The sequence below is a fragment of the Ochotona princeps genome, chromosome 5 (assembly GCF_030435755.1).
Source record: "Ochotona princeps isolate mOchPri1 chromosome 5, mOchPri1.hap1, whole genome shotgun sequence".
NCBI lineage: Eukaryota > Metazoa > Chordata > Mammalia > Lagomorpha > Ochotonidae > Ochotona > Ochotona princeps.
Window position 1 is genome coordinate 83902777 of NC_080836.1, and position 21195 is coordinate 83923971.

At 42.4% G+C, this 21195-nt stretch overlaps 3 protein-coding genes across 4 annotated transcripts in view; all 3 read right to left on the bottom strand.

The window, feature by feature from the left end:
- The window catches only part of KANSL1L (KAT8 regulatory NSL complex subunit 1 like), a 105779-nt gene extending 104635 nt beyond the window's left edge, over positions 1-1144 (bottom strand). Inside the window, exon 1 of one of the 2 annotated variants that reach the window (XM_058664944.1) lies at positions 876-1142. The gene's annotated coding sequence lies outside the window, so the exon portion shown is untranslated. Of the gene's footprint in view, positions 1-875 lie in introns of both variants that reach the window. The other variant, XM_058664941.1, reaches the window with a different exon arrangement.
- Positions 35-981, bottom strand: LOC131480337 (skin secretory protein xP2-like). The gene is made up of 2 exons (XM_058664291.1): positions 876-981; positions 35-792 (listed from the first exon to the last, which is right to left on the bottom strand). The coding sequence occupies exons 1-2, from the start codon at positions 979-981 to the stop codon at positions 35-37; spliced, it is 864 nt and encodes a 287-aa protein (XP_058520274.1).
- Positions 1145-11652: 10508 nt separating the features above from the next.
- The window catches only part of ACADL (acyl-CoA dehydrogenase long chain), a 49198-nt gene continuing 39655 nt past the window's right edge, over positions 11653-21195 (bottom strand). The window contains exons 10-11 of the mRNA XM_058664947.1: positions 18729-18815; positions 11653-12273 (exon numbers count right to left, since the gene is read on the bottom strand). Coding sequence (XP_058520930.1) covers positions 12180-12273; positions 18729-18815 — 181 coding nt within the window. The 3' untranslated portion in view covers positions 11653-12179. The remainder of the gene's footprint in view (positions 12274-18728; positions 18816-21195) is intronic.

The window sequence follows — 21195 nt, forward strand, 5'->3', positions numbered from 1 at the left end:
GCCAAGCCACGCCCCTTCGCCACGTGACCATCGGTTAGGCCCGCCCCCGCCCCGCCCTCCACCGCTCCCTTCCCCTCCCTCCGGCTTCTGCCAAGGCTGTCCTCCGGTTTAGCCGTTTATAAATTTGGCTGCGATCCGACCCGTGCCCCGGAGCCCGGGGCTGTGCCAACGAAGCGGAGGATTCGGGGCCCCGAGGGGCTGCCGAGCCGGCAGGTCCGGCCGGCGGGCGTCTCTGCTGCGCCCTCCCCGCGCTCCGCCGTGCCCGGCCGAGGACACCCACACCGCCCTCAGCCCTCCGCTGAGACGCCGGCCACTCGCCTGCTGGGGCGCCCCGGCTCCCCTCTGCCGCCGCACCGTCGGTCCGGCCGTGGTGGGGGCTGCCGAAGTGCTCGCTAGCTGCCCGCCCGCCTCCCCCCGCCCGGGCCGGCGCCGCCGCCTCGTCTCCAGAGCGCGCCCGCGCCCGGCCCGCCTGCCGCCGCCGCCGCGGTTTAACAGTCCGCCCGCTGCCCGCAGCTCCGGGCGGCTCGGGGGATGGAACCCCGCCGCGGCGGGGGCGGGGCGCGGCGCCGGCCAATGGCAGCGGGGGACGGGCGCGCCATGCAAACGAGGCGGGCGGCGGGGGAAGCCCCGGCCGGGGGCGGGGCCTGCGGGAGCGGCGAGGAGCGTTCTGGAAGAGGCTGGATCCGGACGACCGCTCCCGGCTGAGGAGGCGCCCGCGCCCGGCGGCCGAGGAGGCGCCCGGGCTGCGTCGGGGCTCGTTCCGCGCCAGTGCCGCTTTCTCCTTCCTCTTCCCTGTGCCAGCCTCGAAACAGACACCCCCACACACACCACACACACACACACTCCTACCTGCCTCCCTACGCCTACGTACCTACCTGCGGGTCGGCTGGCCGCCTCTGCATTGCTATTCCTCCAGTTCGGTGACAGGAAAAGGAAAGCGCTGGGCAAAGCCAGCTCGCTTCCCGCCATGGCCCTCGGCATCCCGTACCGCCGGCCCCGCCGCGCCAAGGGCAAGTTTTAACAGCTTTCTCAGAGTTGTCTAGTCGACTCCGTGCTGGGCTTTAGTGTTGGGCCGTGTGCCCAAATCCAAAAATCGTAAATGTACGACCTCTGAGGAACCCTGCAATAGTAACACGTTTGCCTTGGATTCAGCTGGATCGTTTTATGTTGGAAAAAAAAAGTCAGAAGCCGCCAGAGCAAACATTTTCAAGACTGGAGAAGACCAGGTTGAGTGTTGCTCGACTTAGCTCCGCTCTGCAGCAGCGCCGTCAGATAAATAAACGGAGTACGATATGGAGATAGTTGGCAACCAACACAGAAAAACATCGCCGAGTATTGCACCTGGCCAGAGCGCTTTCCCAGCTTCGCTCCTTTCTCCCTAATTTCCCTTTTCTTTTTGAAACTGAACTCGAAATATATCTCATTAAATGATGGATTACAGCCTTCCCTAAACACCCAGTTTACACGTGCAATGATTTACGGGTGAAGCACCCTATAACTTTGTACCCGGAATGACAACCACCATTATTCCAGCCTTATTAATTGGATAAGATAGTGGAGGGGAGGGGATCAGAGAACTGATTAACACCAAGGGTAATCCCTAATACAGTTACTGGAATTGGGAATTGAAATAGTTTGTTCCTGGACGTTGCAGACTGTGATATCGCCGAAATATATACATATTTTTTTACAGCAAACTGCGTTTATTAGAGAAAAATTTAAACAATTGCTTCTTGGTGTAGGGCAAGAGAGCGTCTCGGGAAGTTGATCCTGTTTTCCTCGGATTAAAAATTGCAACTAGCCAGCCCTGCTTCCCATCCAGTTCCCTGCTCCTGGCCTGGGAAAGTCAAGGATAGCCTTTAAAGCCTTGGGATCCTGCACCCGCGTGCGGGAGACCTGGAAGAAGCGCCTGGCTCTTGGCTTCGGATTGGCTGAGCTATAGCCTTTGCGGCTACTTGGGGAGTGAATCATTGGACGCATCTCTCTGTCTCTCCTCCTTTGTGTATATCTGACTTTGCAATAAAAATAAATCCTTAAAAAATTGCAACTGTAAAAATAATTCAATCAACAAATATTTATGGATGTTTACCATATTCAAAGGGTCATTGGGGACAAATGTAAAAATGATTATTATTTTTTATTTTGTTACTTTGAGAAATCAAATGCACATATTTTAAAATAGTTCAAAGAAAGACTGGATTTTTTTTTTCTTTTAAACTTTGGACAGACAAGAGAGGAAGGCATTAATCGTTGAGGAGACAGGATTCTTGCATTTCTTGAGTGGAGATTATATCATGCCACTGGAGTAGAAAGTATGAACTAGATTAAATCTGGAATTGCAAGAATTCAGATTATAACCTAATGGAATCCTAGCATATCTAATCATTTTCTCCTATGAAATGATTACTAAATACAATGGTAAATATTCATTTACTTACCAATACTTCCTGAACATTTATTTTTTTTTAAGATTTATTTTTATTGGAAAGTCATAGAGAACAGAGACAGAGAGGAAGATGCTGGTTCACTCCCCAAGTGGCCACAACGGCCAGAGCTGTGCGAAACCAAAGCCAGGAGCCAGGAATTTCCTCCAGGTCTCCCAGGAGGGTGTAGAGGCCCAAGGCTTTGGGCTGCTCTCCACTGCTTTCCCAGGCCACAAGCAGGGAGCTGGATGGGAAGTGGGGCATGCCGGGATTAGAACCAGCGCTCATAAGGCCATATGGGATCCCAATGCATGCGAAGTGGGGACTTTAGCCACTAGACTACCAGGCCAGGCCTTTGAACACGTGTTTTATAATAGCTAATGAAGATACCACAGTAACCAATATCCCCACCCTTGTGGAGATAATAATGGGTGATACAGGCATAAGCTTTGTGATTCATATAAAGATTTTTACATATGTTATCTAATTTGTTCATCAAATAACTCTAGGAGCTAGGCTATTTATTACTTCAGGTTAATAATCCTGGTGCTGCAGTCTGCCAAATTTTGTAGGTCTAAAAATATTTCAATCTATTAAGCCTCATATGCATAATATTTGTTATGCCTTTTATATTCAGCTTGTGACACTTAAAATGAAAAAAGGAAAGCCAGGATCATCTGAAAGGCCTGTTATGAGATGACACTTTGTGCATACTGGATTTTTACCTTATTTAACCACCTAGTAAGCAAATCATCCCTTGACATGAATGTTAAAGTATGATTTTAGTATTTATAGCATCTGTATACCAGCCTTCCAATGTAGAATACAAAATCTCTTTATTACAAACATCGACACACTGAATCATCTGCCAGATTGTTCTCTATATTACCCATCAAGCATAGCTTGACAAATTCATGCATTTTTTTTTAAATCAAAGATGTATTGTTTCTTGGCAGGCACATTAAAAGCTTCCTGACTTCAAAGAAAAAAAAATACATGAAATTAATAGTGAATAGGACAGTTAATCTAGCAAAAACAAGGAGAAGGGAAGGGCACCATTCTTGCTGACATAATTACTGCTTATCTGGATGCATGTGAAAGTGACCAGGTGAGCAGTCTTACAATGATTTCATGAGATAAACTTCTCTTTCCAACAGTGTCTTCATGCCTTTCCAGCAGAAAATATTTGTGCAGCAATTCATATACAGCTGACTTTGTGATAAATGCTAGAGATACGGGAGAAAAAGACCAATTCCTGGAGTCAAGCAACTCAGCCACAAACAGAGGTTATAAACAGCATTTCCTATCCCCCTTCCTGGCTCTGTTTTTCTCCATAGCATGTCTCATCGTCTATTGTAACAAGTATCTTACTAACTTATTTTCTTGATTTCCTTAGATTACGATACAAGTTCCGTGAGATAAGGTACTTCTGCCATTTTGCTGCTTTATTTTCACCACATATATTTGTTGAATGGATAAATTTCCCTGATTTTCAGTTTCTGCAAGACACATGTTGTACTCCTTTTCCAGATTTTTGAAAATGGAAGCTCGGTGTGTCTGATATACACAGATGCTTACACTAGTAGATGGAGCCTTTAAAGTGGAACACAGATATTACTGGCTCAAAAGTCACAATTCTTTCCCCACCGCCTCTTAAAGAACAGAAAGCTGGTTTTGAAGCTTGTCTTTTGTATTCCTATACATTTTTGTGCTTGGGGAAATTGTCCTCAATTGTCACATTCCAATGCCTGTATACTACTTTGATTAGGGTTAGAATGTGAAATTGGAAAGGCAGCAGGACTAAAGTGGGAATTCAGGATAGATTTAGCTTTAATTTGTCAGTGTAGGGTAGTCAGAAGCAAGGCTGGGGCACTAGAGAGGACAATACTGTTCCACATCTTTAAGGAAATAAAAATAACACTGTGCTCATGCATATGCATAGTACACTTAATCATGATAGCCCCAAACACCAAGATCCATCATCCAACTGATTGGATAAGTCTTGAACAGCAGGCTGAATGATAGAAGCCAGACACTCAAGACAGTAAATGTTCTACCATTGTCCCATTTCCCAGGCCACAGGAAGGAGAAACTAGAAGAGCCAAACAGAGCCTTGAAGGTACCACTCCTGAAGGCCTCTCAACATTTCTAACAACGATTATTTTGTGGACATATCTAGTGGAAGTGACTAGAAAATATAGTATTGAGATAACCAGCAAAAACACAGAGATTAAAGGTTGGTTAGGCAATGGTCTCCACCAGTACTCACAGCAAAATGTCTGAGACCAAAGTCAGTTTGATGGGTTAAAGTTTGAGAGAGAAGTAGTAAAAATCAAGCAAACACCTAAAAAATGGCACAACAAATTAAGACCCTGTGAATTCAATGCTTGGTTTCCATATCAGAGTGCTGGTGTGACTCTGGCTGCTCTGTTTCTGACCAAGCTCCCTGCTAACATGCCTGGCCAGACAGAAGATGACTCCGCTCTAGGGGCCCTGCCACCCATGTGAGCAATCAGGACAGAGTTCCTGCTCCAGCATGATTCAGACCTGGCTTCGTGGGCATCTGGGGAGTGAAAAAGCCATGGAAAAACTGTCTCATTTTCTTTGTTGCTCTTTCAAATAAATAAGTAAATCATCATTTTAAAAAAAGGCAAATTTTTGGTACCACATTTCCTTTTTCAGGTTCTGCATCTAGGCCCATGAATATTAATAATTTTGAACACATTGGTATCATTAAAAGACTTAGAGTGCAATAAATGTGCAAATGTAGGTTTGTTCAAAACACTGAGCCACTTCGATTCAAGAAGTGTAAAGAACAGTTAGTTTTCATTAGGCAGACATGGAACCATTAGAGATATCTGCACAGGGCCCAGCGTGCTAGCCTAGTGGCTAAAGTCCTCACCTTGCATGCTCCGGGATCCCATATGGGTGCCGGTTCTAATCCCGGCAGGCCCATTTCCCATCCAGCTCCCTGCTTGTGGCCTGGAAAAGCAGTTGAGGACAGCCCAAAGCCTTGGGTCCCTGCACCCCCGTGGGAGACCTGGAAGAAGCACCTAGCTCCTGGCTTCAGATCAGCTCAGCTCTTGGTGTTGTGGCCACTTGGGGGGGAGCGGGATAAACCAGCGGACAGAGGATCTTCCTCTCTGTCTCTCTTCTCTGTACATCCACTTTACGATAAAAAAAATAATAAAAATCTGACTTCACAACAAAAAAATCTTTAAGAAAGGATTTCTGCATAAAGAAATGATCAAAGTACTGTTTTCAGAATATTAATCTCACAGCCTATAAGCAGTAATGTCCAGAAGTACCGGTTATAAATCACTCTAACTGAAAATACTTGACTTCACATGAAATGTGGACATCATGGAAATATTTGGAGGTCAAAGAAGGTGTTACATATATTTCATAACACCAATTTTATTTCCTTAATTATGTATTTTTAAAGAGCTTTCCTTACCAGTGTTGCTGGGCAAAACTAAGACGAAGCAACAAATAACCCCAAAGCTCAGTGATTTAAGTCAACAACCATTTGTTTCTATCTCACAGTCTGCTGCAGGTCCAGGTAACTTTATGAACCTTTTGACCCTGACGTTGGATATGTATCCTGTGCTTTAGACTTGTGTGATCCCCACAGCACCTCTATGATTGCTGACACAGGATATCTCACTTTCATCCATAACCCACTGACAGGGACTAGTCACACAGTGGCCCAACTACAACGAAAACAGGAAATAAAAGTTATGTATCAGAAAGACTTGATTATATTCATAGGAAAACTGAACTCTCAACCTAAGAGAGGGCTTTAGGAGGGCACAGCCACAAGAACTCTGCCCTCAATGAACAGCTATGCCAAGGGCTGGTGGGAATTAACTAGTCCCCTCTTGTCTATCCACCATTCTACAATGTGAGGAAACAATGTCCATCCCTACTGTGGAACAGACACTGAACCTGGGAATCCCAGTCTCCAAAACCACGAGGGGTACATTTCTATTATTTATACCATTTACTGTATTCATAGTAACAGGAGCACACTAAGATACATGGTGAACTAACAGCCCAAAGAAAATCCCCATGGTAACCTCTTTGACACCAGAAAACTGTTTGACAGAATCAATATCTGTTACTAGGAAAAACTCTTAACAAACTAAGAAAAAAGTGAAACTTCCTCAACCTGATGAAGAACATATACAAAAAAAAAAGTTGGAAAAAAAATGAAAAATACTTAATGTAAAGGCTCTTCAGATCAGGAACAAAGAGGGCAGGCTGTCTATCCTCAACATTTCTATTTTTTTTAAATTTTTTTTAAAATTATTTTTTAATAATCTTACTTAGTTGATTAGGGAACAAAGGGTCAAGGGCTACAGGGTGAAAGTGGGTAATACCATTGTTTCCACATCAATATCATTTTTCCCCGTATCTGGGGTCAGGGAAAAAAACAAAGGGAAAAGCCCCACCCAACCTCCCACCCGTCCCTGATCCCCAACGGGAGGCGCGCTCTGAGGGTCCTGCTCATACAGTTTTGATAGTTCATCAGTTCTGGATTGCTGCCAATCTCTCAGTTCCAATCGCAATGAATCCTATTCAGAATCCACTGGCTGACAGTCTCTTCATGGTTGGGGTTCTAAGATCAGCAGTTCAGTTGGAGGGATCTCCAAAGAAACTTCATCTGAGATGATCCCAGGCCTGATTCTTGTGCGAGTTTGCTAGTACAGAGTCCGATACCGTCTGTCACACCAATCAGCTTATGCTCATGCTGGTCGTTGGGATTGCTGGGTTCGTTCTGTTTCCAGCCCTGTCTTCCTCGTGAACCAACGGGTGTTGTAGTCCAGTTCGATCCTGCCCACTTCATACTCGGTCCTCACGTAAACCGGTTGGAGCTGCAGCCTGGTTGGGGCGACTCCCCATAACCCCCACCAGTTCTGCCCCCTACTCTGGTTCCCATGCTTGCCAGTATGCACTGCAGGCTTGTCAAGTCTGTCCCACATCCTGTTTAGCTCTCGCACGTGTCGATGGGCATTGAAGCCCAGCTCAACCCAACCAACCTACTATCCAGCCCACACACCTACTGGCAGGTGCCCTTCTGTACAGCCACCCCTGCCTCTGTCCTGGTTTTCGTGCTGTCCAATGAGTGGTAGCCCCGAAGGAGGTGTCCACTATTTCCCTTCTAGGCCACACTCACTCCCACATTATGCACTATCCAGGTAGTTCTGGCATTTGACTTGACAGAATTAGCTCCAAGTGCCAGCCTCTGCCAGCTAGTACTGCAGCTAGCCCAAACAACCCTCACCCACTCTAGTTTTTGCTTGCACCAGTCAGAACAGTCAGCCCACCGTGGCCCTTCCCTTATCTAGCCCACATGAGGCCCACAGGTGTAACAGCCCTGCCTAGTCTGATCTGCCCCCATCCCGACTCACACTTTGTCCAGCAGCGGAGCCGACATTACCCTGTCAGCTTTGCCTCCTCCCCCAGGTTCTCACATGTGCTGTTTGGGCGCTGCAACCACATCTGGTACGGCTCATCTCACCTTGGCATTCCTTATTGTGTACTACTATGTGTTGCAACCGAACCTGGCTCGACCCACACTCTGTTCTGGCGCTCGGACTCACCAGCGGGTGATGTGAACAGGTTCAGCCTGGTCTGCCCCCAATCCATGCCATGTGTATACCAGTGGGATAATTTCCATAGCCTGTTCTGGACTGTTCCCTATTGTGCTTCTTGCGCTTACCTGCAGGGACTGTGTCCTGCTAGGGGAGTTGCCCAGGCTCCTCCATCAGAAACTCTCCCAGTGCCAGGTTTCGCGCATACCAGTGGGTCCATGAGCCAGCCCTGTTCAGTTCACCTCCTGTCCTAGTAGGAACAGTGGTGTTTCCTGACTGTTCTTCAACCCAATCTGGTTCTTATTGTTGGATGTTTCAACCCAGCCATGGCTCTTCTATACCCCCATACGCTTACACATGGTTCAGTAAGGGCTGAGACCTAGCCTAGTCTGTCATACATTTCCCCTGGTCCTGCAGAGCACCAGATGGTGTTGGAGTCTGGCACGGCTTGGTGCTTCCATTCCCAGTCCACACTTATGCCAAGTGGGATTACACTCGTATCCTGATCGGAACGCAGCCCCATTTACAGCCCATGCACTCGTTGGTGGGAAACTCAACCCAGCTCGAGTATCCCCTTAGCTGCCCAACTGGGCCTATTCCCCGCCTTAGATCTTGTGAAGGCCAGTGGTTGCTCTGATTCAACTTGGTAGAGCCCCTCTCTTGTCCTGTCCCCTTAGATGCTGTGGCTTAGCATCCCTGTCTTATGCAGATCAGTAGGTGCAAGGACCTACTTGGCATGACCTGTGCTCCAACCTGGTTTCTGTTGTTTCTTGTGAGTTAAGGTTTGTTCAGCCCTGCCCATTCTGTCCCCTTCCAGTGGCAGCATGGCCCACCCCACATCCTGTTAAAGGATGCACTTTCAGGTGCTGCTGCCTTGACCCGTGCTGACTGTTTTGGGTTCCTGCACCCGTGTGTGATGGCAGGTGGCATGGTCACATCTAGCTTAGTTCATCCCAACCCCAGCTTGCGAGCTAACCAGGGGAACTTGTATTTCCTCAACATTTCTATTCACCATTGTAGTGGAAGATTTCATCAGTACAATAAGATCATAAGAAAAAAAAAAAGACATACAGGTGGAAAAGAAGAAATAAAACTGTTCCTCAAAGATGGCCCAAGGACTCGGTCCCTACCAGCAATGTGGGAGGTTAACATGAAGTTCACGGCTCCTGGGTTTGGCTCTGTGCAGACCTCACTGTTAGGACCATTTTGTGGAGAGAACCAGCAGATGAAAGACATCATCACCTCTCGATTTCTGTCTCTGGCTTACTTACCCTGCTTTTCAAATAAAGTGGGAGAGAGTTTGAGAAAATTTGAAGCTGCAGGCTAATGGCATGGTACTCCATTTTAGAATGTTTGAAGTTTTCTCTAATTTTTCTTTAAGTGATATTTCAGAAAACAGAGCCAAACTTCCCCTAACATTTATTATAAAGTAGTAGAGACAGGTGTACAGTTGTTTTCAGTTTCAATGTCAAATCTTTCCAATGACTTCAAATAAATAAATGCTGTGTGTGCTCAAAATAATATCAACGGGGAAAATTCAAGAAATATTATACTTTAGATAACACATTACTAAAATGCCTGGATTAAAATCTAGAAGTAGATTTTGAAATAGCAAATCAAAAATTGTTTCACTAATACCATCAAAGAAATAAAGAGCAAAAATAATTTTAAAGCAGTAATTATGTTCCTAAAGATATCAGCCCAAAGCAAAATTACTAAGCTTTTATATTCTCACTAGTATTTACATAGTATTGCTTTCTTGCTGTGTTGGTCCAGCATTTTTTTTTCTTTTGAGAAATATTATTTATGTTTCTCAAGCATTCAGCAAGGCAAGAGACACAATGGAACAACAATCCAAGTCACAGGAGCAAAACACAAAGTTAGCCATTGAGGAAACACGAACTAAATGAAATGTTAAGGATTATATTCTGAATTTACATTTTTGCTTTCCACATTTAGACCGTGATACAACATTAGAATACAGTTGCTAAAATAAGCTAACCGCTAGGGTAGAAGAGAAGTGATTCAGATATCATTAAAATATAGCTAAGAAATTCTTTCACCTTCTGATACATGAAAGTTACACTAGAAGTTATTTTTAGTTCTGGAGGAGACCCACACACATACCACATACACACATACAGCAAAACAGAGAAGTTAGACAGAGATTGGTCAGCAATTCCCAGAGACGCTCCTTTTCTTTCTGTAGTACTAACCTCTGCTTTAGGAACTGCTCCCAGTGCATGCCTACCTGGTTGGGAATGTCACTCATAATACATTTTCCTCCCACCTTATGATGACCTTGAGCTGAAGGATGCCGTCCTGGAGCTGTCCACCGTCATTCTGACAGGACTCATAATTAAGTTCTTTTATAGTATCCATCATGCCAATTTGCAAAGAGAATAGAAATTATAGTAGATCCAGTATTTTAGTGCTTACAATTCTAAGCCCTACAATTAGTCCCTTGAGATACTGGCTCCTATTAGCTCCTTAGATTACAGAGACTATCTCTATTTCCAGTCCAGTTTTTGTTCAGGATGGTTTCAAACTGGATTTGTCATTTGCACCTGAAAGAATCCTGTGATGTTAGAACAACTTCCTCAATGTCCAGTATAATCTAAATGCCAGTGATTAATCAATTCAGACCTGTCCCCTTTATACAACAGCTTCTCCTATTGTGCAAACTTATTTTATATCCTACTGAACTTTTATTCCTAAATCTAGACTCCTTGAAGACTAAGAATGGGAAAGAAAGATGTTGTGGTGGACCAGGGAGGGAAACAAGTGCACCTAATCCTCTATCACTTCCCGGATAGCAGGAGTGAGGTAACAGCTGGTAGTATCTGCAAAGGATCTAAGTCACTTGGCATGCTGAGCAATGACATGACAAAGAACCTAAACCATCAACCATAAAGCTTCCGTCCAAGAACAACTCAAAACTGCGTTAATTCAAGGAAAGAATGGATTGAAATATCTTCTCTCTTCCCTTTGCTCTACCTACCCAGTGGTAATAAAGACAATGTATAATACCAAACTAAAACCTTTTACATTTCCTGAGGTGAGCAAGAATGCATCTATTTCCATTTAAAAACTGTTTATTCACTTATGCAAAGAGAAAAAAGTAAATTAATGATTTAGTCTTTGGTAATAACCCTCAAAGCAAATGTCATTTTCTTATTTTCTGACTTTAAATGTTTCCCTTATTTCTTTGCACTTATTATGACTTGGAATTACCTTACTTGTTACTTTATTATCACTTACCTGTTTATTCACTTTTTAATTGAGAAGGATCTTGCCAGCTTTGTTTGCCACATTTTAACAACCTGGTTTATAAGAAGACACTAAGTATTTAATAAATTAAGCTGTTGCAAAAATGAAAATTACTACTATGATAACTATAAAATATACGAATCTTGAAGTTAAATGATGTGGGATTATTCCTGTGTTTGAGAACTTGGAATGGAATGGACATTTACAGTGCAGGAGTCAGTAGTTGAGAGCCGAGGGTATTCTCTCTAGCGGTGGTGGCAGCTCAGCTGAGCTGTGGCACTTTCCAGCCACTGTGTAGGAAGGCTGCCTGCTTCACTCAGCCTGGCTTTTTTCACAGCAGTGGCTGACACATTCTGCATAAACTTATCTTTAAAAGCTTTATTTAATCTTTATCTAATATGTGATAACTGTATATAATTATAGGATACGATATTTGAGTGAAGAGTTTCAAAATGCACTGGGATAGGTTGGGTGAACCACTGTTTCAGAAAATCTGGAGCTAAGGTAGCTGAATCACCGTCAATATGTTATAAACATCATAAATGTTTTCATACTGTAGCAACATCGAATTATTCCGGGCTTAATGTTATACAGATTTAGGTAATTCATGCTTTTTCAGAATTACAGAGATAAATGAAAAATTAAGGCTTCTGGAACTGGCAAATCTTTAACCTTCGACTGTATTCAAAATATAAAGGTTAATTAGATCTTATACTGGAGAATTTTTGAATAGCGAGATTGAAAAATTTCTTTCTGCTGTGTTGATATTTTTATTTGACTTGTTTTCCTACAGGGAGGCTGTACAAAAACATGGTTAGCATTCCCCCTTCCCAGCAGTAGATTTAAAGCCAGATTAGTTGTAATAGGATTCCAGGATGCGGGTAGATGTCTACTTGTCACGGACGATCTCTCTGGCAATCAGCTCCTTCATGATCTCATTGGTGCCACCATAGATTGGCTGAACTCGGGCATCCACATAAGCTCTGCACAAACCACAAATCGATAGATTAAATCAGTCTTAGGAATCAGAAACTGTGTCTCAGCAGATAATCATTAACTGAATTATTCATTTAAGGAAATCCAAGCAACAGAAAAGAATACTTTTCTAGTATGATACTTACTTTGAATAGGAACAATTAAACAAAACCAACCTATTTAGATATTGATAATCTATGTGGCTTTCTTTTAGTTTTCTTAAGGTTATTACAAAATCAAGACAATATTTACAAGTATGCTTAATCTGATTTAATTTTGTAAAATTTGCCATCTACAATTCTTAGATAATCCATTTCATACCTAGAATTGCATGGAATGTTTTAAATTCTTGCTATAGCTAATGTTTCCCTCAAAAGCTGAAATCCCTGAGTGTTGTAGAGAATAAAAGATAAAACAAATGACTATTTTTTAGTATCCCTCCAGATCCTAATAGTATGACCACTATAAGGAATATAAAGTAAAAATACTTAAGAAAACATCACTGCCTACCAAAGCTAACAAGCAACTGATTTTTTTGGAAATGTTTTTGACAATTTCTAGTCACTCTAGTAATACGTGGGTTAAAATACTAAGTGACTAATTCTATTACCCTCTACCCTGACCACCCCAAAATTACCAGTTCACACTCAGTTTTCTTTAAAATGACTTATTTGAAAGGCACAGTGTCAAAGAGAGTGAGACACAGAGACAGATCTCTTATCTAAAACGGGATCACAATAGCCAGAACTAGGCCAGGCCAACACCTGGAGTCTGGAACCACATCAAGTCTCCCATGTGGTAGAACAGACTCAAGTAATTGAGGCATCACCTGCTGCTTCCCAAGCACACTAGCAGGAAACTGGACAGCTTAGTTCAGTAGGCAAGACGTGAAGTAGTATTCTGATATGAACTTTCATCATAGCAAAAGGCAGCTAACCCTGATGCACCACAAAATTTTGTCTCAGGAGCTCACTTTCTGAATATCTGAAAGGGAGAGAACACACACACATGTACACACAACTCTTATGGGTCTTCCCTGTCGGTGGCAGAAGTCCAAGTGTTTGAACCAATACCTGCTTCCTTTCAGGGCACATTAGTAGGAAGTTGCATCAGAAGCCGAGTTGCAAGGACTCGAACCAGAATTGATAGCAGATGTAGGTATCCCAAGCAACAGCTTAATGTGCTGTGCCACAACACCTGTCCCAGGAGTTCACCATTTTAAAAATCTTTGAGAGGTAGACACAAGAGAGATACAGAAAGGAAGAGAACTCCACCAGCAAATCTACTCCCCAGAGCTCAGCACAGCCAGGACAGGCATAAGCTTGAAGACAGAAACTCAATCCAGGTCTCCAATGTGGATGGAGGTGCCCAAACACCTGCTGCCTCTCAGACGTCACATCAACATGAGTCCCACACAGGGTGTTAACTGCTGGGCCAAACCTAACTGCCCCCAAAGTTCACTTGTGATAGTCATGATGGCAACCAGGACACTGATTTTTAATATCTTTAACCTTTTTCACTTTCTCCTCTCATTTAACCCTCTCATCTGCGATAAGGGGAAATGCATAGTTTTATAGGTTCTTAGAAGTTCACAGATGTTAATATGCTTACTAACTAACTGTTGCTTTACTGACAACATAATAGAGAACTGGCAGACTGGATTGAGAATCTGGGCATCTGCCTGTTCTGAAGTATTTTTAATTACATCACAGCATTTTCATTGGCTCAGACATTTAGAGTCAACTATTTTGAGCCTTGTACTTTTCTAGAAGAAGATGAAATTCAAGGATATCATTTCCAGATGTAATTACGTCTTTTCTTTTTTAAAAAAAAATGATTTTTAAGATAAAATGTGCCAGTTCTCTAGGAAATGGCCTTTGAAACAAGAAAACATCCAGTAAATACTTACTGATTTCATTTAGGGTATTACAAAGACATTTTGGAATTTCAATAATTTCAAATGAAAGTCTTACAAAGTTCTGAGTCATTTATGTTTTCAAATGTATTATTTTCTGAGCGGATTCTGTTGTTCTCCACAAAATCTTAAATTTGAGTTTTAAGAACCTGTGTGGCATTTCAGAACTATTTGAAATTGCAGTGTTTTGTAAACATTTTTCAGCAGGGTTGGACATTTTTTTCCATATTAAAGAAGTTCCAAGGAAGTATGTCACGCCAGAGATCAGTAGACCTTTTATAGGTTACTAATTAAATTTAGTCATCAACTAAAATTAACACAGAAAGGCAACAGCAGCAATGTTTAACCACACTGCAGTGAAGTTCTAGCTCCCGGCTGCCCTTCCCAGCACAGCAGACAAGTCGACAAAAGTCAAAGCTCAAATTGCACTTCTTGCAACCTGAAGAAGTCTGGTAAAAGTGAAATAAACTCACACGCTAAATACAATGAAAAAGCTACTAACAATAAAAAGTAAGACAAAGAGCCTTTTTATCTTTTAAATTACGGCTCATCTGCCAATGTAAAATTAAATAACTCAATTTGCCCTGAGGAATATGAGAATGCAATTAGAGTAATTGTCCTCTATCACACACTGTATCAACATACCACCTTTTGTGCCTCGCTGCCATTTTTTTATATTGGTTGATATTAAGATTCTCTAAGAGAGAAAGAACCATCTAATTTAAAGATTCATAAATCTTTGAACCAACAAAGCTGGCCTTGGAGGGTGATTGTTCACTACTTAAAAGAAAAAAGAAATCTCTCAAACTTAAAACGGGGATTTCAAAGAAGCCATCAAGCTATCATCTTTGCTACTGCTCTGAAGGAACTGATTCTGAGAAAACAGAAATCATGGCCGATGCCATACACTGTAATTCTGAGCCATCAGGATGGAAGATTCCTTTCCACCAGAAAAGTCTTTCTCAGAACCTGCACTGAACCACAAAACCTGCTGTGCCACTCTGTAACAACACAGGAGAAAAACGTCAATGTCCATTACTGCTTTACTGTCTCAGCATTTTGAACTTTGCGCATCAGATGGATAGATACTGTGAACAAAGCATGAAAATGCACAGTGCACATGCACATGCACTCCAGTGATGACTTCATGTGCATTTCATGACTGCACAAAGGTGGTGTTTTTCTTTTAAAAATAAATCTGCTTTTGATAAAGACCCATTAATAGTAATGCTGAAAACATATACCAATATAAAAGCCCAGGCATTGATTTTAAAAAAGAAATCATTTAGCTACTTCATACCTACATTCCCAAGGAGAAAAAAGCCCTGCTTGATCCTGGGTTCTTACTAAAGGCTGTATATAATGTACATCCAATGACTAGAGCTTTCCAGTGCTTAGAGAAAATCAGTAAATTTATCTATGCTAGAGCTTCTGTTCTTAATATACCTTTAATAAAATGTTTGGTCTCCTCATTAAAGACTATAAACACTGTCAAGTATTTCCCATTACGTGTGCCAGAATGATAAATGGGAAAGTACCAGACTGTCAGTTTGAATATAAGTTTAATAGTTTTTCCTTTAGGATATTCCTGTATGTAGCTAAAAAGTAGAAAATCTTTCAGAGGAAAAATATATTTTCTAAAGTGATGAGGAAAATGCCAAGGGGAGATTATTACGGTGAAAGATAGGAAAGAGGCAGAGGAAAAGTTATGGAGAGAAGGAGAAATAGGAAGGGCATACTGCCTATCACAAATTGATAGCAATCTAAGCCGATGAGAGAATATTCATAATAATGCAATTTCCTTTAATTTAAAGGAAATATTCTGGGAAAAATAACTAATTTTCTAGTGCAAAAACAATAAATAAATAGATTTTTTTTTAAAGAACAGGTTATTCGGGAAATTTCAGAAGGTGCAGATAGAGAAGCAGGGATTAAAGGTGTATTCAATGAAGTAATAAATGAAAACTTCCCTAATCTGGAGAAAGAATTGGAAAACAATATACAGGAGGGCCACAAAACTTCCAACAGAGTTGATCGAAAGTGAACCTCACCACAACACATGATAATCAAGTTTTCTTCAGTTGAACAAAAGAAAAAAATCCTTAAATGTGCACATGAAAAAAATTCAGTGACATATAGAGGAACCCAAACCAAACCTGCAGCTGACCTCTCAGAGGAAACACTACAGGCCAGAAGAGAATGGAGTGACATATTCCAGATTCTAAAAGGGAAAAATGTTCAGAATAACGTATCCTGTAAAGCTCTCCTTTGTCTTTGAAAATGAAATAAAATTCTTCCACAAGATTTTGGTTTGCTTTACAAAGTGATATTGATTGGATCCTGCGTGCTCCTCAGGAGCAGTGGGTAGTTTCAGGGGGCTGCCAAGGGTCCTTTTGCCCCTGCCCAGCTGGTTCTGGGGACTTGGGCATGCAGGCTTACATAGGGTATGGGCTATGGCACAAGTGAGGCTGAGTGGAAACTCAACTGTGGGACATCAATGGCCAAGGCTACCGTACTTTCAGGTAAGCAAGGGTGCTGAGTCCAAGTGGTTTGGAGGGGAGAACGGGAAGATCTTTAAAGGTCAGTCTGAAGCACCAGCACATATAGGAGACTTGAGCTGTTAGCATCAATCATCACTGAGCTCCACACACTGGCACTCGCCAAAGCCAAGGTTGGGGCCTACCAGACAGGGCAAGATCACAGTAACCACTAGTGAGAGTTGGATCAGGAGAAAGGTGAAGTTAGGATGGGCCAAGATAATAACTAGTGCAGAAGAGAATCGGGTCTCGTGGCAGAATCTGTGGGGGATTAATGGGCTCACCCCTGCGGAACTGCAATCTCTGCTGGCACGCCCAACAACTGTGGATGGGAACAGGCTTGGCTGGGGAGCTAAGCAGACACCCCAGCTGGGTTGGGAATCCCACTGGTGAGCAAGAGGGCTGGACTGAGGGCAGCAGGCTGGGCTGGCCATGGTTAGAGCCTCCCTCAGTGTGGGTGTGGACTGGGACTGGGGAGTGACAGACTGGTCTACACTCCAGCACCCACAGGTACTCCTGAGCACCAGAGTGAGTGTAAAACAGGCTGGGCTAGGTCTTGATGTCCACTGAACTATGTGAAAGCTGTCTTGGCATAAACAAGGCTGTGTAACACCTAATAATAAGAACCAGAATGGGTGCTGGGCAGTTGAGCAAGGCCACTGTTCCTGCCAGGACAAGTGTGGACAGCAAGGCCACTGTTCCTGCCAGGACAAGTGTGGACAAAACCAACCTGGGCCAAGGACCCACTGGTGCACATGAGATCTGCCACTGGAAGGAGACCTGACAGAGGATCCTGGGAAACTCCTTTGTAGGGATGCAGTCCATTCAGGTGACTGCAAGGACCAAGCCAAGGAGCAGCCCTGACCATGTCAGGTTACAGTACTCGCCAGCATACATGTGGGTCAGCTCTGGGGACAGACCAGGCTTGGTCAGTTCACAGCATCCACTGGAAGATCTGAGAACCGGGATAGGGTCTGGGAGGCGCCAAGTCAGTCCGCAACGCCAGCCAGCTCATACTGGGGATACTAAGATGAGGTGAGCCATGCCAGCCTGGGGTCCGATGGAGCCGGGTTCATGAGTTGCAGGGGTGGAGGATCTGGTGGAGCTCGGGTCACCCAGCCCGTACCCTGGGGTCCATCTGCAAGGTGGGTGCCAGGTTTGTGAACCCCAGGAGTGGTGGATCTGGTGGGGCTCAGATCACCTGGCCCGGGTCCTGGGAGCCACCTGTGAGGTACGTGTCAGGTTCGTGATCCCCAGGGGTGGGACATCTGGCTGGACTTGGATCATGTGGTCCTGGTCTTTGGACTTGCCTAGCAGTGAAAAAGGTGCAGCAGTGGACCCAGACCCTGATGCACATGGAGAATATGGCAGCTCATTTGGTGCCATCATAGAGGAAGGAGAACAGAGCAAATTGGACAACTACCCCAGCAAACAAGGACAGCAAAAATCTGGATGAATGGAGACTTGAAGTCAATTACAACAATCAACGGACATTGGGAGAGTTGCCTCACCCTTGGATCGGCAAAATCGATAGCATTTTAGAACTATCCAAACCACCTAGTCAGAACCTTCAGAAAATACTCTACAGCAGGTCCCTGGGGTGATACTGGGTGGCGTTTTCCCACCCCGGGGTACTGGGACATCTGAGAGGATAGGTGTTACTTCCTCCCTTTAACTCACCCCTTCCCCCACAGACAAGAAGAAATAGAGACTTTAGAAACAATTATTCATCCACTTATCCCTAACCCTCAATCCTTTCCATTCTGGTCAACCATGTAAACATCATAAAAAATAAAAATTAAAAAAGTGATATTGATTATCAATATTTGATATATTAAATCAGTAAGTTTTAGGCCTCTGCACTTTAATAATGATAAAATCCTACTTGCTTCCATAAGCATTAATATACTCTGAAAAAGATAGGAATTTTAGGTGTTCTTAAACTCCAGTAAAGAAACTTTCTCTCTCCTTCACATCATTAAACAGAGTATAACAGAACAATCATACTCACTTTGCAATTGGATACTCCCACATGTATCCTGAACCTCCATGAAGTTGTACACATTCATAAGCCACTCGATTTTGTAACTCCGATGCCCTAAATGGTCAAAATAACCAAAAAAGGAAAAATTGAAATGGATTTTCATTGATGCTTTATGATCAGAAAGTTTGTGAATATTTAAATGCACACATTCATCAAGCAATTCAGATAGCATATTACATAATCACCAGACATAAGAAATATTACATATGGATGAAGTTTCAAGAGAATGCTTCACTCAAAAATACCTATTCATAAATTATAATTCTGAATGAGGTTTTTGTTACGGCTAGCAACAAAATGTGGAAAACCTAAACGTGCCAGGTTTTGGTTATTTCACACTTGAAAAGGATGACATTTTTCCGTTTGGCCTAGCCTTAGTCTCTGTGTGATCTAAACTTCTCACCCATCTTCTTTCCTTTGCTTTGTACTATTTTATTATCACTCTGTACCCAAAGTTTACAATTCTGAATTTCAGCAACTGAAAATATTCTTACTGTTTTGACTTTTCAAAAAAAAAAAAAATAACTAAAGGTGAAAATTAACCGAGAATAAAAATACAAGATGTGAGACTATTAATGTGTATATCGTCATATGGAAAACTTAGTAAGAAATCAGCCGCCTTTGGGGTGGCTTGGGATACCTCCCACACCCAATACGTGAGGCTAGTTCCAGTCCTGGGTACCCTGCCTCTTGATGGAGCTTCCTGCTATGTGCCCATCCAGAAGACACTCACACAGTGCTTGCCACCCACATGGCAGACAGGGTGGAGCTCCTGGCTCCCGGCTTCAGCTTGGCCCAGCTCTAGTTACTGTAGTCACTAGAGAAGTAAAAATCACAGGTGGACGACTCTCTCACTCTGCCCCCTCTCCGTCTAAAATCAATGAGTTAATTTTAAAACTTATTTGGACTTTCCTTACCTCACCTCCTCTTTATAAACCTGCCTTTCAAATAAAATACATCTTTAAAAAATGATTTGGGGGCTATTATTCCTGTGTTTGAATATACATGTACGTGTTTGTATTTTTAAATATGAACTCCTTGAGAAAAAAAACTTCTCTGAGCCCGTCTCAACAGTTTTACTATTAACATACCTAACATAACAGAGAACTGGCAAGAATTTTATTGGCCTTAACATGAAAAAACAGGTTAGTTTAAAATGCTTTTCTAATTACTTTCCAATAGTGACAAGTAAAAAAAAATGGTAAATACAGATACATTTTTTTAAAAAGTAATTTTTAACTCAGGTCATGGGGCAGATGAGGATGTTCCTAAAAACACAATAATAATATAATGATTAACAGACAAGATTCTGCAGGTACTAGTATTTTGGAAAATTACATTCACATATATGTATATATATACATACACATATATTTGCATTTGGCAAGTAGATCATGGTATATCTACAGGTCTAAGTTTTTGCATCCTCTGCTTCAGTGCTAAATATCAATATATTTAAAAACCTAATGAAGCTAATAGCTACTAAAACTAGTCTTAAAAAAAAAAAATCTAAAGGAATGGTTTACATTTTTTCCCACTGGTCAAACAATTTTCTGTAAATGTAAACATAAAAAGTCTCCTCCCAACACCCAAGTTCTTTTTTTTTTTATTAATTATTTTGCATTATGTGACAGTTTCATAGGCTCTGGGAATCCCCCCACCCCTCCCCACACCCCTCCCCCCTGGTGGATTCCTCCACCTTGATGAAGTATTACAGTTCAAATTCAATCAAGATTCTTTCCTTGCAAACGTATACCAAGCATAGAGTCCAGCTACTTATTGTCCAGATGGGTTGAACAGTTTCTTGGGGAGACCGTTTCTGGTCCGAAGTTAGAGCTGATAGAATATCATCCCAGTCAATTAAGAGTCCCAATATAACATCAACAGCAATTTGCAACATTATGGAATTGACATGGTTTTGAGTAACCAGTATGTTTAAAAAAAAAAAAAAAGCAAGTTCTTAACCACAACCTATGATTAGCTCATTGACATTTTAATTTTAGTTTATATACAGGACCGGCTGCTATATACCTTAAAATGGCTATAAGGTACCATTCAGCTGTCTCGTGTCTATTTCATTTTAGTATTTAGCCATTTGTTGTGTTGAAGTATAATTTTACTGATCTTGGCAGATTTTCGGATAATCTAGACTGGCTTGTAACTCTAACAAGACATTTGTCGACAATTAAGGTGCAGAACTTTTTTTTTTTTTGGGGGGGGTGCAGGAAAATCCTCAACACCATGGTGAGGAGTAACTAATCTTTGCCAACACCCAAGTTCTTAGTAACTCCATATCACTTTCAACCTGGCGATTTGTCACTACAGACTCTTTATCTAAAGCACTATTTGTCTTTTTCCCCTATGTTAACTTATGACTGAACTGAACAGAAGTTAATGAATAATGACAAGAATTTTTTTCAGGTTACTTTTGGGT